Source organism: Acomys russatus, chromosome 17, assembly GCF_903995435.1.
Source record: "Acomys russatus chromosome 17, mAcoRus1.1, whole genome shotgun sequence".
In the NCBI taxonomy this organism is placed as follows: Eukaryota; Metazoa; Chordata; class Mammalia; order Rodentia; family Muridae; genus Acomys; species Acomys russatus.
Window position 1 is genome coordinate 64672666 of NC_067153.1, and position 14165 is coordinate 64686830.

Sequence of the window (14165 nt, forward strand, 5' to 3'; positions counted from 1 at the left end):
TAATAGAAGATATGACTGTTAGAAGGCTAAGAAGTCAAATCTCTTCCTCCTAGTCTACTTTCGCTGGCTCTTTGTAACTCCTGGGGGTGTGCTCTTTCTGATAAGATCTGCCTGGGCTGCTTTAGTGGAGTTCGAGGAGGAATTTCCCAAAAATTGCAGGTTGCATGTGACTCAAGTACCACAGAGATAGATCACTTTGTTCTTGAGTCTCTCAGAACCCTGCAATTCTTGTCCCTCTCCCACTCCTAAGGCTAAAGGACTGAAAAACTAAGGACGATTCTCTCTCTCTCTCTCTCTCTTCTCTCCTCTCTCTCTCTCTCTCTCTCTCTCTCTCTCTGTGTGTGTGTGTGTGTGTGTGTGTGTGTGTGTGTGTGTGTAAATAACACAAGACTTGGGAAAGCTGCACTAGAACTTTTGTCTAGGATCTTGCTCAGTCTCTGACCACCATTAGAAACTGTTAGAATATTAGAAGGTTCTAGGCACCCTGCCTATCTGCCTAGTGGATGGAACATGGAATGTGTAGGCTCACTTCCCTGAGTCTCTTCTCTGTTGCACCATAAGTCTCAGAGAGATAGAGCAGGCTAATTCTGCCCTCCAGGGACCCTTAGCTCTCTTCATAACCTGTCCTTGGACACCAGGACACAGTCCAGAAGTAAATGTGTATGCCCAAATCATGCTTTGATAGAGGCGAGAAGCCTGGTTGGACACAGTAAACCAGCCGCCAACCAATTCCCTTCTTTCCTTTTCCATCTCTTTCCACTAGCCCAGGATAGAAACCATTTGTCCATCCCACCCCCACTCTTCAAGTCTTCTTCCATCTCTGAAAAAGCCAAGCCTTAGGCTAGCCCCTTATAAGTAGAAACCATAGTCTTGATGACTCTTGGTACCCTGTTGTCCTAGAGTTTGAACTATGTGGAGCTGGAGAGCTTGGGGTGGTGGTGGTGGTTGTGGTGGTGTTCAGAAACCAGACCCCTATGTAATAGAATACCTTTGCCTTCTTCGCCACTCTCAAACACTTCTTTGCTCAGATATTAAAGAAAATATATTTCTAAGAAATACTTCTTAACTAGGTGCAGTATTGCATGCCAGTAATCCCAGCCCTTGGGGAGACAGAGGCAGGCAGTTCTCTGTGAGTTCGTGAGTTTGAGGCCAGCCTGGTCAGTCTACAAAGCGAGCCCAGGACAGCCAAGGCTACACAGAGAAACCCTGTCTTGAAAGACCAAAAATCAAACAAAGAACTTCTTTAACTTAAAAAACAAACAAAGCCTCTGCCTCTCCTTTGTCTCTCTCTCTGTTTGTCTGTTTCTCTCTCTCTCTCTCTCTCTCTCTCTCTCTCTCTCTGTGTGTGTGTGTGTGTGTGTGTGTGTGGTGTGTGTGTGTGTGTGTGTGTGTGTGTGTGTGTGTGTGTGTGTGTGTAATAAGGGGTCAGGTCCTTCACATCAGACTGTGTATGTGTCCCCTCCCCCATCGAGAATGGAGGTGGCTAAAGTTTTATTGAGGGAGCTTTTCCTGTTGGTAGCAGAGATGGGTCATAAACACCTAAGGAGGCTGTTTTGATCTGGTGAATTCTCAGGAAGTGGCATGTAAGGTTTGCTTTGTAAATCACCCTGCTCACAAGCTGGCTACTAGATTGGACTGCACTTCCCCAAGCCCACCCAAGGCCTATCTTTACCTCCCTTCTCCAGTAAACCAAAGAAAAAATAAAATAAAAGGACTTTCAGATTCCCCCAAATCCTCTGCCTTCAATAAGAAAGGGGCCAGTTGGTGACTTCCCTTTGCCCCCAAGACACTCAAAGTTCCAACTGTAAAAATCAAAACTTTCATTTCCTTTTCACCAATGCAAGCCTAGTTATAACCTTAATCACAGAGGAACTAATTTTGAAGACAAACAACTTGAGAGCCTCAAAGGGAGAGATCCGATTTTCTGTTGTCTCTTTGTGACCCTTTCCCAAGACACCCCTTCTCGACAAGGAGAAACTTTGGAGCATAAGAAACATAGGCAGATGGGAGTGAGACTTATAGAGGTCTCACCTGGCAATGATGAGAACTGTTGGCTGGGACTGGGTGACTGCAAGGCTGTGTGGAAAGTCCCCAGTCTTCACACAGACCTCTCTACCAAACTGAATACATTTTACTTTAATGGTTCTATTTTGCAGTGACAATTAATGAGTTTTCAGGTACCAAATACACTTCAGCCCCCACAGTTCTTTCCCCATCCTATGTGGTTATCGGGCTACTGTGCTAAAGAAAAAGAACAGCCTTTCCCCTCCCTCAAAGTCTGGAATAGACATATATTCTTTTTGTTTGTTTGTTTGTTTGTTTGTTTTTGTTTTTCGAGACAGGGTTTCTCTGTGTAGCCTTGGCCATCCTGGACTCACTTTGTAGACCAGGCTGGCCTCGAACGAACTCACAGCGATCCGCCTGCCTCTGCCTCCCGAGTGCTGGGATTAAAGGCGTGCACCACCACGCCTTTAATCTATCCTTTTTTCAGACAGGCTTTCTCTGTGTCACCCTGGCTGTCCTGGAGTTTGCTCTACAGTCCAGGCTGGCCTTGAACTCAGAGATCAGCTGGTCTCTGCCTCCCAAGTCCTGGGTTTAAAAGTATTCACCAGTACTCAGAGCTTCTGAGCAATGCTTACCTAAATACTTTCAGAGTATAGGCATCCACTGCCAGTGAGATGCCCTTACACATAGGACATAAAGCCACAAAGTACGTAAGACCCTGGGGTCTTTCAATAGTGCACAGCTAATTTGCCCTCATCCAATTTTCAGAGAAGTCTGGGTGGGCCACCCCAAGCCCACAGACACCAGAGGAACCTCCTCATTCTTAGAACAGATACAAGGCAGCACTTGTGTCTTTAGAGAACGCAGAGGGCTCAGCTCACATAAGAATGTTCTTCTAGACTCTTCTGTGTCTGTGTCAGGATGTATGTTCACAGCTTTCTCTGCTCCAAATTTATATGCAGATTTATGGATCTTTAGATTTATAGATACACAGCGAACCTAACAGTCCTCTGTCAGATTCTTGTGTGCACATGACCAATCTTTCTCAATAATGGTTGTAGGTATGTTCTGGGATGTGTTGGTGCAGCTCTCTCTAAACATTTAAATGAATATTTGGAGTTTTTCCTCCTTAGAAAGAGCTGTGTGTGTGTATGATTAAATTTTTACTTTGAATTTTTTTAAAATCTAGATTTATTCAAGGTTCTTACGCCATAAAATATCTACACAATGAAGTTATGTATATGGAGATGTTTATAGGTATTTCAGTTTTTCTGCAGACTTAAAATATTTAAACATATGCTTAGAGATAGTTCCCACAATGCATCTGGGTGTAAGGGCACAATATTCCCCTAAAAATTAAAAAAGAAAAAAAGTTGTTTGTCACGCCCCCAAGCACCTTCTGACCTGGTGAGTGGGGAAGGGACTCAGCAGCACTCGGAACGTGTTGTCTATTAAAGTAGATTATTTTGTCCACTACCTCCAGGATTATCTGCAACTCTAGTCTGGCTGATAAACGCTGCTTGTGAAAACCCTCCACGGGGATCATAGCCTCCTCCTAGGCTCTAGCTGGGACCTGAGACCCCAGCTCCAGCTTCCCAATTTCAGTACCACCCGTGGCATCTACTAAAAGGTAGTGGCCAGGAAGCAGTCCAGTGCAGCGCCCCTGCACATAGGGGAGAGGGGCGGTTAACTCTACTCACATACAGACACTCAGACACACATACACACACGCACACAGGATTTTTTGAAACTAGGAGGAAAATGTGTTTAGGTCCTAAATATTTTTGTAGGTGCCCTCAATGGTGCCAGGGTCACTGTACAATCCTAAACTCCCCTCCAGCGTTGTTCTTGGTACCCAGGGCCCAATTAAGCTGGCCGCCTGCTTTCGGCAGCCACGCTCTTATCGCCGGGATTGATGCTGCCTCAGCTCCTGTATATCATTTCCAAGATTTTTTCTGTCCAACTCCTCGGCTGCTTTGGCTTCTGCGGCTTTGACTAATGATTGCTACAGATGCCCACGTCTCCAGAATCCTAATAGCCAGGCAGACGGACTCTTATTTACCCGGCGACTACAGCGCAGAAGGGATTAGGGGGAGGGTGGAATTGGGGTGTTGTAGGTCAGGGGGCAGGGAAGAGGTTGTGACCAAACCAAGCTTCCCTGAACTTCTGCATGAGAGAAGCATCCCAACCCCCTCCTTTCCCTGTGGAAAAATTGCATAGTGTCATTTTAAAAAAATCGCTACTAGTGACTCATCAGTGAACGAACATGATGGTAGAAGAGGAAGCAGAGAAGTGTTTATTAACTGTAAATAAAGAAAGTGAGCGGAAGTCCAGCAATTTGGGAAGGTTGTAAGGTCTCCTTCCGGATGGAAAAAAGGAGCAAGAGGTCAGTTGGCTTTTTCTCTTGAGAGAGAGAGAGGCCGAGTTCTTGACTCCAAGACTCCACTTTCACCCCTACCGTAGCCTACCCCTCTCAAATTTAACACTCTTGCCCCTGCCCCTTTGCCTTCCTCGCCTCACCTGCAGCGCTCGAAGTGGAGGGGGCTGGACCGCAGGGTCCCGGGGCATAAGTGACTGAAGCCACCCGGAAAGGCTGCTGCCTACTGCCGGGGCGGCCAAGTTGAGGGACCTCCTGGCTGCGAGGTAACGTTTGGACCCCATCGCCTGATGTGTATTGGGGTCGGCAACCAGGACCTCATCAGAGCCTGTAGTCCAAAGGGCGCCTAGGCGAGGAGTGTTGCGGTCGGGTACGCTTCCCGGGGTTGCTGGTTCCCCGCCAGCGCTGAGCCCAGGTGTTCGCCAGGCAAAGGTCTTCGAGTCCATGCCCGCTCTCGCTTCCTTCGGTCTCAGCCCAGACTTTCTCACACTTTCTTGGAGGGGGGGTGGTAGACAGAAACATAAACCTGCAGACACCAGCTCCCAGGCCAGGCGCCAGAGGACAACTCAAAAGGGAAGGACTCCGAGGCGGGTGGGTAGGGTCATATTGTCGCAGGACTGTGTGGCTTGGTCATTTCCGTGGAGTATAAGGCCCTCGCCTCCTGGGCCTAAGAACCCCCGAAAGGGACCGCTGGCACACCTCAGGGGAACTCGGAAATAAAAAACAAAAATCAAACAAACAAAAAACGGAGCCAAAAATTTTAAACATTCGGAGACAGAGGCGCCTCGAGAAGCAGCCCTAGAGAAAATCAATCACGTAATTAAAACGGGGAGGGGTGAGGCTTGGGCTGAGGGTCTGGGGTTATGTGGCCTAAGTGCGGGAGTGGGGGGCTGTTGGGTGGCGCGAGGTGTGGAGGATGCGGGTGTGACTGGCCTGTCCGGCGGGGCGCACGCCCAGCCGCTGTGGGAAGTTCAGAGCTTCTTGCTGCTAGTCCCAGCTGGGCAAGAATAGCAGTCTGGGAAACCTCCCAGGCCGTTCTGGCGGCTGCCACAACCCTTTTCTGGGCTTCCCTATTTTATGAGGTTAAGAAGCCCATTGGCAGTTGAGGCTTCTCCCTGATCCCAGTGGTACCATGGATCTGCCTAGGCAAGTTTGGCAAAGAACTAGGGTAGCACCTAACTCCTCTAGCTTTAAGCCAACGGAGGGGGGGGGAGCTGGAGATAGCACCTCAGTTTCTTAGGCACTTACTCATCCCCTTTGGTCTTGTTTCCCCCAACCCAGGATCCAAAGCATACCTTTTAGATGACTCCGGTAATAGACAGGCTTGGGAGGAGGCCACCGGGCTTATTACAGGGGAGATTCTGGGCTGAACAGGGTGAGAGGCAAAAAGGCACCTGAAGGGGAGAATAAGGCTCTGGGGAGCTCCGTTCTGTAAAAAGAAGACACACGGTTATTATTGAGGTTAATAGTGGTAATGATCTGCTGTGGCGGGGTCGAGGCCCGCCAAACTGTGCAGTGCAGTTCCTTCTCACAGAGGATTTCTGGGCATGCCAGGGACTCTCCATCTTGGCTGTGGTTAGAAAGAATTTAATGGAGACCTACCCTATCTTCTTTCTTCTCCTACCTCGAAAGCGCTCCAGAAAGAAGGAAAGTCTCTGCTCCTCCATCCCACCTCCTCTCCAGTTCTCTAGCGCCCTGGTCTTTAGTCCTTCTACAGAAGGGATAGAGCTCTTTGAGCAATTACTCAACCAAGTCCCCAAGAGAGTCCTGCTGTGACCCTAGAGGGAGACTCTAGGGTTGCCTGGGCCCTCGTGAGATGTTTCCTCTGTCCTTAGTCTTCTTGTCTTGGTCCTGGCTGCCCAATCTCTCCTGTGGCTGGGAACTCCTCCGAGGCCAGGAACACGGTAGAGCGCCTGGAAGCACCCTATAGGTCCCCCCACCCAAGAGTTTCCAATTTCCTCCACTGTGGGTGCCAAGGAACCCTCTCTAAACTGTGGCCAGCCCAAATCTAGGGGTTTGTTTTGTTTTACTTTGCTTTTTCCAAGACATATTTAATCTCCTTTGAAAGTTATCTTGATTTTTTAAAAAAAGTTCAGGTTTCAAGCCTCCAACAAAGCAAGCTTCCTTCGTCAGAGTTTACAACAGTCTTCATAAGTAAGATTTGCATCAGAGAGAAAGGGATACCTCAAACAAGGCTTCATGGGAGGTACAATCCAGCAGCTTTGAGTGGGAGTGGGGTTCACCCAAGCTGGGATGAACAGAGAGTGGGGGGGAACCCAACCTCCTCTAACTAACAATTCTCCAGCATAAAAATGAAGCTTCAAATTCGTTAGCCCAGGGCCTTCATTTTTCCCCTTCCACATTATAACTAGTTATTGAACTCGCTGGAAGATCTAAAGGCCATTTGCGAAGAGACAAATTTCAATGGAGTTTCCCCATCAATAACCCCATGGCAGTGACCTATTGGAACAAGTCAAACACCCGAGGTGAAATGCAGGTCACTCTGTCTAACCAATATTAAAATGCAGCCACTTTTTAAAAAGCCACTTTAAACGAGATTTGAGGAAAATTGAATTCCAAGGAAGGCAGGGCGGGGGGCGATGCACAAGAGGGTCTTGCTTACGGTCTCTGAACAAACAAGAGAAATTTATCTTTAATATTTTTAAGGGGGTAAATGAACATTCTGTGGTTACTTCCCCCTTTTTTCTTATTCCCTTTTTTCTTTATTTATTTTTATTTTTATTTTTTGAAACTATAAGCAATTCCAGCAGGGGGAAAAAAAAAGGTTGAGTATTTTTTTAGTGACACATCCAGGTTATTAAAATCATTCTAGACCAATTTATTACTTTTACTGACAAGAGATTTAAGAAAAAATCAATTAAGCATTTGCATATTCTTTTGCATACATTAGTCCTGCCTGCTAGCATTAGGAAAAGACAAAAACATACATATACTATACCCATGTAAACGCAGAGAGACACACAAAGAAAAAAATAGTATAAGAGTCTTGTTTTAGTTTGGGGTTTTCAAGTTGCCCTGGGGAGAAAAAAAATCAAAATGAAATGAATTGCCTGATTGCATACCATCTAAAAGTCAATTTATTTGAGGAAAAGGAAAGAAGCACGCTATAATTTTTAATCCCCAAAACAATAACAAAGCACATACATTAAAAAGAAAGGAAGAAAGAAAGCCAAACCCTGTACTTCAGAGAGTGGGAAAGAGTGACATTTATTTTCCTTCTTTTTACAATTTTAATCCTGAATTGTTTATTTTATTTATTTATTTATTTTTGCCCCTCAGAAAATCTATGGGGTATGAGGTGAGATTTTTACTGCAGCACAGAATCCTTGGAGCCGCTGGGGTATCTCAGCCAGCATCTTGTTACTGGGGAGGGAGGAATATGGGTTAGCCAACGGTCAGTATGGTAATCGGGCCACAATAAGGCCTCTCACAACAATGGACACATATTTTTCTTCAGTGGTGTCAGAAGGGAAACGCTTTGTACTGAAACATGTTTCCAAAAGAGAAATCAGATCAAGATTTAGAAAGGAGATGGGGGTGTGGGGCAGCATGCAGAGAGCTTTTGGATGCTGGAGAGAGAGAGAGAGAGAGAGAGAGAGAGAGAGAGAGAGAGAGAGAGGTGGTCAGAAAACATAAAGAATAAAGCTGGGACCAAGCGAAGTAGAGAGCAGAGTCTGTGGGCTGGCAAAGCAGGAGAGGACGGCACAAAAGACCCAACACAAGGACTCATCAGTGGGGAGGGCCTCTTGAGCAACCCCTCCCACACCAGTTAAGCCCCTGCTAAGTGCAGGAGCCCTCTACAGGAAAAGATTTCCTTGTTTGTAACAGTGTTCAGGTAAACAAACATGTTGGCTGGGTCTGTGTGCTGAGGTATTTAGCTGACATGGTAGGGCAACTTCCTTTTCCTAAAGCTACAGGAGCCCCAAAGCATTCCTGTTTGTTATTTGGTTCTATTTTTATTATTTTTTTTATAAGCGATGTAGATGAGAGTGGACACATTTGGGGGAGATTTCATAGATTTTTTTTTTTTACCTTCTGTTATTCATGCTGAATTTGCTGTGCAAATCTGGAATGGGAACTCCATTTATTAATGGCTGCATAAAAGGCATTTAATATTTTAAGACATATTAGTAGCATGTGTGGATATGTATTTGTTAACATAATAGCCAAAGACAAACTTGGCATTCAGTTTGAGGCATCTGACTCTGCATCTGTTCACTGAGAATCTCCTGGACTCACCTCAGGAACTAAGAAATCTAGGAGGTGTTGGCATGTACTATGACAGTAATGTCTTGGGAAGGGGACCTTAGTAAGTTCCAGAAGGTTAGAACTAAAGAAAAGAAGGCTGGGGTGGGTGGCAGGGCTGGGAGACTGTGACAGGAATGGGGCTGAGAGGAGAGGCACTCGGACCGCTCACTTTTGCAGGTGGGAAAGGGTATTACTCACAGCTGGGGCAGAGTGAGGCAGCATAGCCAACACAGGCCTGGAAAGGAGGTTAGGTCCAAGGGCTGTAGGAGTTCTGCTCTCCCTCACTGCTCTCTGGGCCTTTGGAACCCAGATGAGACACTGTTGCTCATATCTCTGTAGAGTGAGGATTTGGTGCTAGCTTCCCTTTACCCACTTCCAGCAATTTCTAGTCTATCACTACCAGCAACAACTTGAGAGAGAGAGAGAGACAGACAGACAGACAGACAGACAGACAGACAGACCAGAGACAGAGACAGAGACAGAGACAGAGCAGAGGCGGCAGAGACAGAGAGAGTATAAAAGAAATTTAAAAGTCTTCACACAGCTCCCAGCCACCAACAACCGTTTATCTGCTTTCCCCTCACTCACAGCCTTGAGCTCCTCTTCCAAGCACACAGCTGGTCCAAGTGAGCATGGATTCTCCAAGCTTTGGGAGTTTGGGAGTCTCCTGTAAGAGATGGTTGACCTCCAGGGAATTCCGGTTCCCTCACCCAGCTGGTGGGGGAGGGGGCGCTGTCTCTTGGCGTTAGGGTATCTAGGACTTTGAAGCACCAAGTCATGGGGCCAAGCTCCGGTGAACCTGGCCAGAGGCTTGGTCCCTAAGTATTGGGGCAGGGAAGGCAGCCAGGGGCCCAGGCCCAATTGGTGTCTTTGGGCTTTCTAAAAGAGCCCTAATTTGGAAGTGGAGACCCTCTCCTACATCCCAAAGGTGGTGAAAAGAATGTTGTGAATCTCCCGGTTTATTTTTTTTAAGTATCTCCCTCACGGGGCTTTTTCTCTTTCTCTCTTTCCTCTCCTCATTCCCTTAATTGCAGATGTTCTAATTAAACCCTCAAATAGTTGTTATGCTGTTTTAAAAGGTACTTATTCAAGTGTCAACCAGGCTGGGCTGGGAGGAGGCAGCATAGGGCGGCGAATTAAAGGTAGATTGACTAATCACGGCGGCGATCATAATAATAAAATCAGAGGGAAAAAAATCACATTACGACTTTTCGTGGAAAGGAGGGAGCAGGCAGCCAGCGGCCGCCAGCCCTGTGCCTCCCGACACAAAGAGTGCGGGCGATTCCGCGAGACTGATTTATGACGTTTTACAGCCCTATAAAAGCTGTAGCGACGAGGCAAGCGCTCCTACCACCGCTGGCAGATTTAGTCTAATAAATAAAACATAAACAGTTAACTTTATGTGTCACTTTTATTGTTATCAAGTAAAATATAGCCCAGCCCCGGCAAGCTATGATTTTAAACTATAATTGTTATCAAGTACAACAAGGGGACCTGGCTCCCTCCCTGGGCTTTCCCCTCTGCTGCCCCCCCAACTCTGAGTTATAGAAGATCAGTTAATTGGAGTCCGATGACGAGGCCACCCCTAGCTGAAGCAGTGGCTAGAAAAACACCCCTCCTTTGCCCCCTCTCTCTTCCCTGGCTCTGCCACCTCTCCTGGGGGGTATTCTGTGAGTGGGTGACAGAGGGAGAGGACAGTGGTGAGAATAGGCCAGAGACCCCTGCAGGGCCTCCAAAGCTTAGTTACCGCACCTTTTCTTTTTGGAAGGCAGCCTGGAGCTGGCCCTGGGGAATATGTGTTTATATGTAAACACACGTGTTACACGGATACAGTCCCTGACTGGAAGCAAGCAGGCTCTACCCAAATAGGCCTATCTGAGGGTAAGACGTGGAAGAAAAACTCCTAGGGCTTTGGTTGAGCCCCATTTCAGAACACTGGCTCTTGGCAGAAATCTGTCTCTTCTCTTCTCTTCTCTTCTCTTCTCTTCTCTTCTCTTTTTTCTTTTCTTCTCTCTCTCTCACCAGAGCTGCTCTGGAGCCAGTCTGGGAGGTGATGTGAGGAGTCATCAGGTCAGGAAACATGGACCATCAGTAGAGATACCCTGTGCTCTGGGGCCTGGGCCGGGAAGGACAGTGGGATTTCTGAAATCTGCTTTGCCAACCACTTCCTGTCTCTCTTCAGCGGGGGCTCAAGCCCTAGACCTCCAGAAATGACGTCAGGAGGAGCGTTTGCATCCCGCTGCCTCAACCTGCCTAGTACTGCTGGGACCCTGTCTCCAAGGCCCCTTGGCCAAGAGGGTTGGGTGAGTGTGTATGGGGGAGGGGAGCTGGACACTAGGACCCTTGAATTGGGTGGGGCACCTCAGGCCTTCTAAGCTCAGCCTGGGCCCCTCCCCATCCAACCTCCACTGAAGCCCTCGTTGAACTTCCTCTTCCTGCGAAAGAGAGGCGCTGCCCTGTGACCTATACGGACTGCAACGTGATTGCGATAATGGAGACTACTGGAAAGGCACTGATGCCGAGGCCCACAGGGCCCACTGGAAGCCGGAGAGGAGACCCTGGGCGGGGGCTGAATCACAGCTTCCAAAGCCCAGGCATTGGAGCCGAGCTGGGAGCCTCCCATCTTCTTTTGCAGGGGAGGACTGTCAGTCTGGTGGGGAGTGCAACGGTGAGCACCCCAGCTTCTACCAGCCATCCCCCACCCCCCATCCCCCACCCCCCAGCAGCAGCAGCAGCACCACACACACAAAAAATTGGATACATTTTGAATAAAGCGATTCGGTTCCTTATCCGGGGACTGGGTTGCTCGGTGTGATTGGCCGGCGGAGTCACATGGTGAAAGTAACTTTACAGGGTCGCTAGCTAGTAGGAGGGCTTTATGGAGCAGAAAAACGACAAAGCGAGAAAAATTATTTTCCACTCCAGAAATTAATGATCATGAGCTCGTATTTGATGGACTCTAACTACATCGATCCGAAATTTCCTCCATGCGAAGAATATTCGCAAAATAGCTACATCCCTGAACACAGTCCGGAATATTACGGCCGGACCAGGGAATCGGGATTCCAGCATCACCACCAGGAGCTGTACCCACCACCGCCTCCGCGCCCTAGCTACCCTGAGCGTCAGTATAGCTGCACCAGTCTCCAGGGGCCCGGCAATTCGAGAGCCCACGGGCCGGCCCAGGCGGGCCACCACCACCCTGAGAAATCGCAGCCGCTCTGCGAGCCGGCGCCTCTCTCAGGCGCCTCCGCCTCCCCGTCCCCAGCCCCGCCAGCCTGCAGCCAGCCAGCCCCCGACCATCCCTCCAGCGCCGCCAGCAAGCAGCCCATAGTCTACCCTTGGATGAAAAAAATTCACGTTAGCACGGGTAGGCAACTTTGCTTTTTGCCCCCCCTCCCCTCTTCCCCGGCGCTCCCCACCCTCCTTGGCCCCCTCTGGCCCCGTCCTCCTTTCTCTCCTTCCCCCTCTCTCTCTCCAGGAGCGACTCTGGGTTAGCACAATTGAACTGGATTTACGAGCGAGAATGGGTAATTACATCCCCCATAAATTTTATGGCTTAGCTACTCTGGGCAGTCCAAGCCATGTGCTACGATCTGTTATGTATGTGTGAAAACTATGCTCGCTTTCTAAGGGCGCATAAATAATTCAGTGTCGTTACAATGAGGGTTCCCCTCTTATTACACTACAAAGTCTCCAGCTTCCTTCAACTTCTTTATAACCCATTTAGCTTGATGACTTTATTTCTACCACTCCCTCCTGTTCCTCAAAGCTGAGGATGGGGTGAGGGTGGGGGCAGGGAGCCTGCTGCCTCTGAACCCCACTATTTGCTTCCCCTCCCCCTCCCCCAGTGAACCCCAATTATAACGGAGGGGAGCCCAAGCGCTCGAGGACAGCCTACACTCGGCAGCAGGTCCTGGAATTAGAGAAAGAGTTTCATTACAACCGCTACCTGACCCGAAGGAGAAGGATCGAGATCGCCCATTCGCTGTGCCTCTCTGAGAGGCAGATCAAAATTTGGTTCCAAAACCGTCGCATGAAATGGAAGAAGGACCACCGACTCCCCAACACCAAAGTGAGGTCAGCGCCCCCGGCCGGCGCTGCTTCCAGCACCCTCTCGGCAGCCACCCCCGGCACTTCTGAAGACCACTCCCAGAGCGCCACGCCGCCAGAGCAGCAACGGGCAGAGGACATCACCAGGTTATAAGACATAACTTACACCCCTGCCCCCATCCTGTGCTCCGTGCCCCCTCACACACAAATTGACTCTTATTTATAGAATTTAATATATATATATTTTGGTTCTTTTTTTCTCTCTTTCCTCCTGCCTCCTCCCTTGTCAGTTCCAAACAGACAAAACAGATAAACAAACAAGCCCCTTGCCCTTTTCCCCTTCGCTGTTAAGGACCCCTTTAAGCATGTGGTGTTGTCTTAGCGTGGTACCTGCTGGGTTTTTGTTTTTGTTTTTTAAGGCCATTGGGGGGTATTTATTTTTAAGGAAAAAAAGCTGCAAAAAATTATATATTGCAAGGTGCGATGGTCTGGTTTTGGGTGAATTTCAGGGGAAATGAGGAAAAGAAAAAGGAAAGGGAGATTTTTTTTAAGTGGATTCTCCTCTTCTCTCCTCCTCCTTCCCCCATCTTTCCTTAGGCCTTTTGCATTGAAAATGCACCAGAGGAGGTTAGTGAGGGGGAAGTCATTTTAAGGAGAACAAAGCTATGAAGTTCTTTTGTATTCTTGTGGGGGGGAGGAGGGGGGAGGACAAGAGACAAAGCTAAACGCATCTGGATCTGGAGAGCCTCTGAGAGCTGTTCAGTTTGAGGAACCAAAAGAAAATAAAAATGAACTTTCAGTTCAGAGAGGCAATCTATAGGTAGATGCTCCCCCTACCCCTATTGTGGTCATTGTGTTTTTGGACTGAATTTACTTGATTATTGTAAAACTTGCAATAAAGAATTTTAGTGTTGATGTGAAATGCCCCGTGATCAATAATAAACCAGTGGCTGCGAATTAGTTTTATGTCGATGTCTGATGGTTTCTTTTTAACCCTCCTCCTTCTGGCCTGGTGACATCTCTTACCGGCTGGTCTGGTCTCTGTAGTTGCCTGAGTTTACTCTGAACAAACACACAAACCTTAACATTTGGCTTCAGGTGTTCAGTGCTTATTGGAAAACCAATAAAGAGTCTGGGGTAAAGGACGTGGCAGAGTGTGGAGACTTCTCAGAGAAACCAGACCTGGGGGTTCAGTGAAGCTGAACATGAGGGGGCCCTCACTTTTCCTTAGACAGAATCAGGCCCTTTTGACATTCCTTTTTCACATCCCAGCCTCTCTGTCCTTTAAGTGACAAGTCTGAAGACTAGAAGGCAGTTTAGGGAAAGGGAAGAAGAAAGAAAAAAAGTTTTCATCTTTCAAGACTTCTTGGAATAAGACCTTGAGGAAGACTGCCCTTCCTCAGTTACAACTCTCCTAAAGGGATGGAGGGTTGAAAGCTGGTCGCTCTGCAGCTGCAAGGTG

At 48.0% G+C, this 14165-nt stretch overlaps 1 protein-coding gene across 5 annotated transcripts in view; it reads left to right on the forward strand.

The window, feature by feature from the left end:
* Hoxc4 (homeobox C4) overlaps window positions 1–13112 on the forward strand; it is a 37333-nt gene extending 24221 nt beyond the window's left edge. For 2 of the 5 annotated variants that reach the window (XM_051160432.1, XM_051160431.1), the window contains exons 2-5: window positions 10833–10953; window positions 11099–11318; window positions 11646–12020; window positions 12502–13112. In XM_051160432.1, the coding sequence (XP_051016389.1) occupies window positions 10861–10953; window positions 11099–11318; window positions 11646–12020; window positions 12502–12857 (1044 nt within the window). In that variant the 5' untranslated portion in view covers window positions 10833–10860 and the 3' untranslated portion in view covers window positions 12858–13112. Of the gene's footprint in view, window positions 1–10400; window positions 10532–10832; window positions 10954–11098; window positions 11319–11575; window positions 12021–12131; window positions 12181–12501 lie in introns of those variants that run through there. The other 3 variants (XM_051160433.1, XM_051160435.1, XM_051160434.1) reach the window with 3 other exon arrangements.
* The last annotated feature ends 1053 nt before the right edge of the window (window positions 13113–14165 follow it).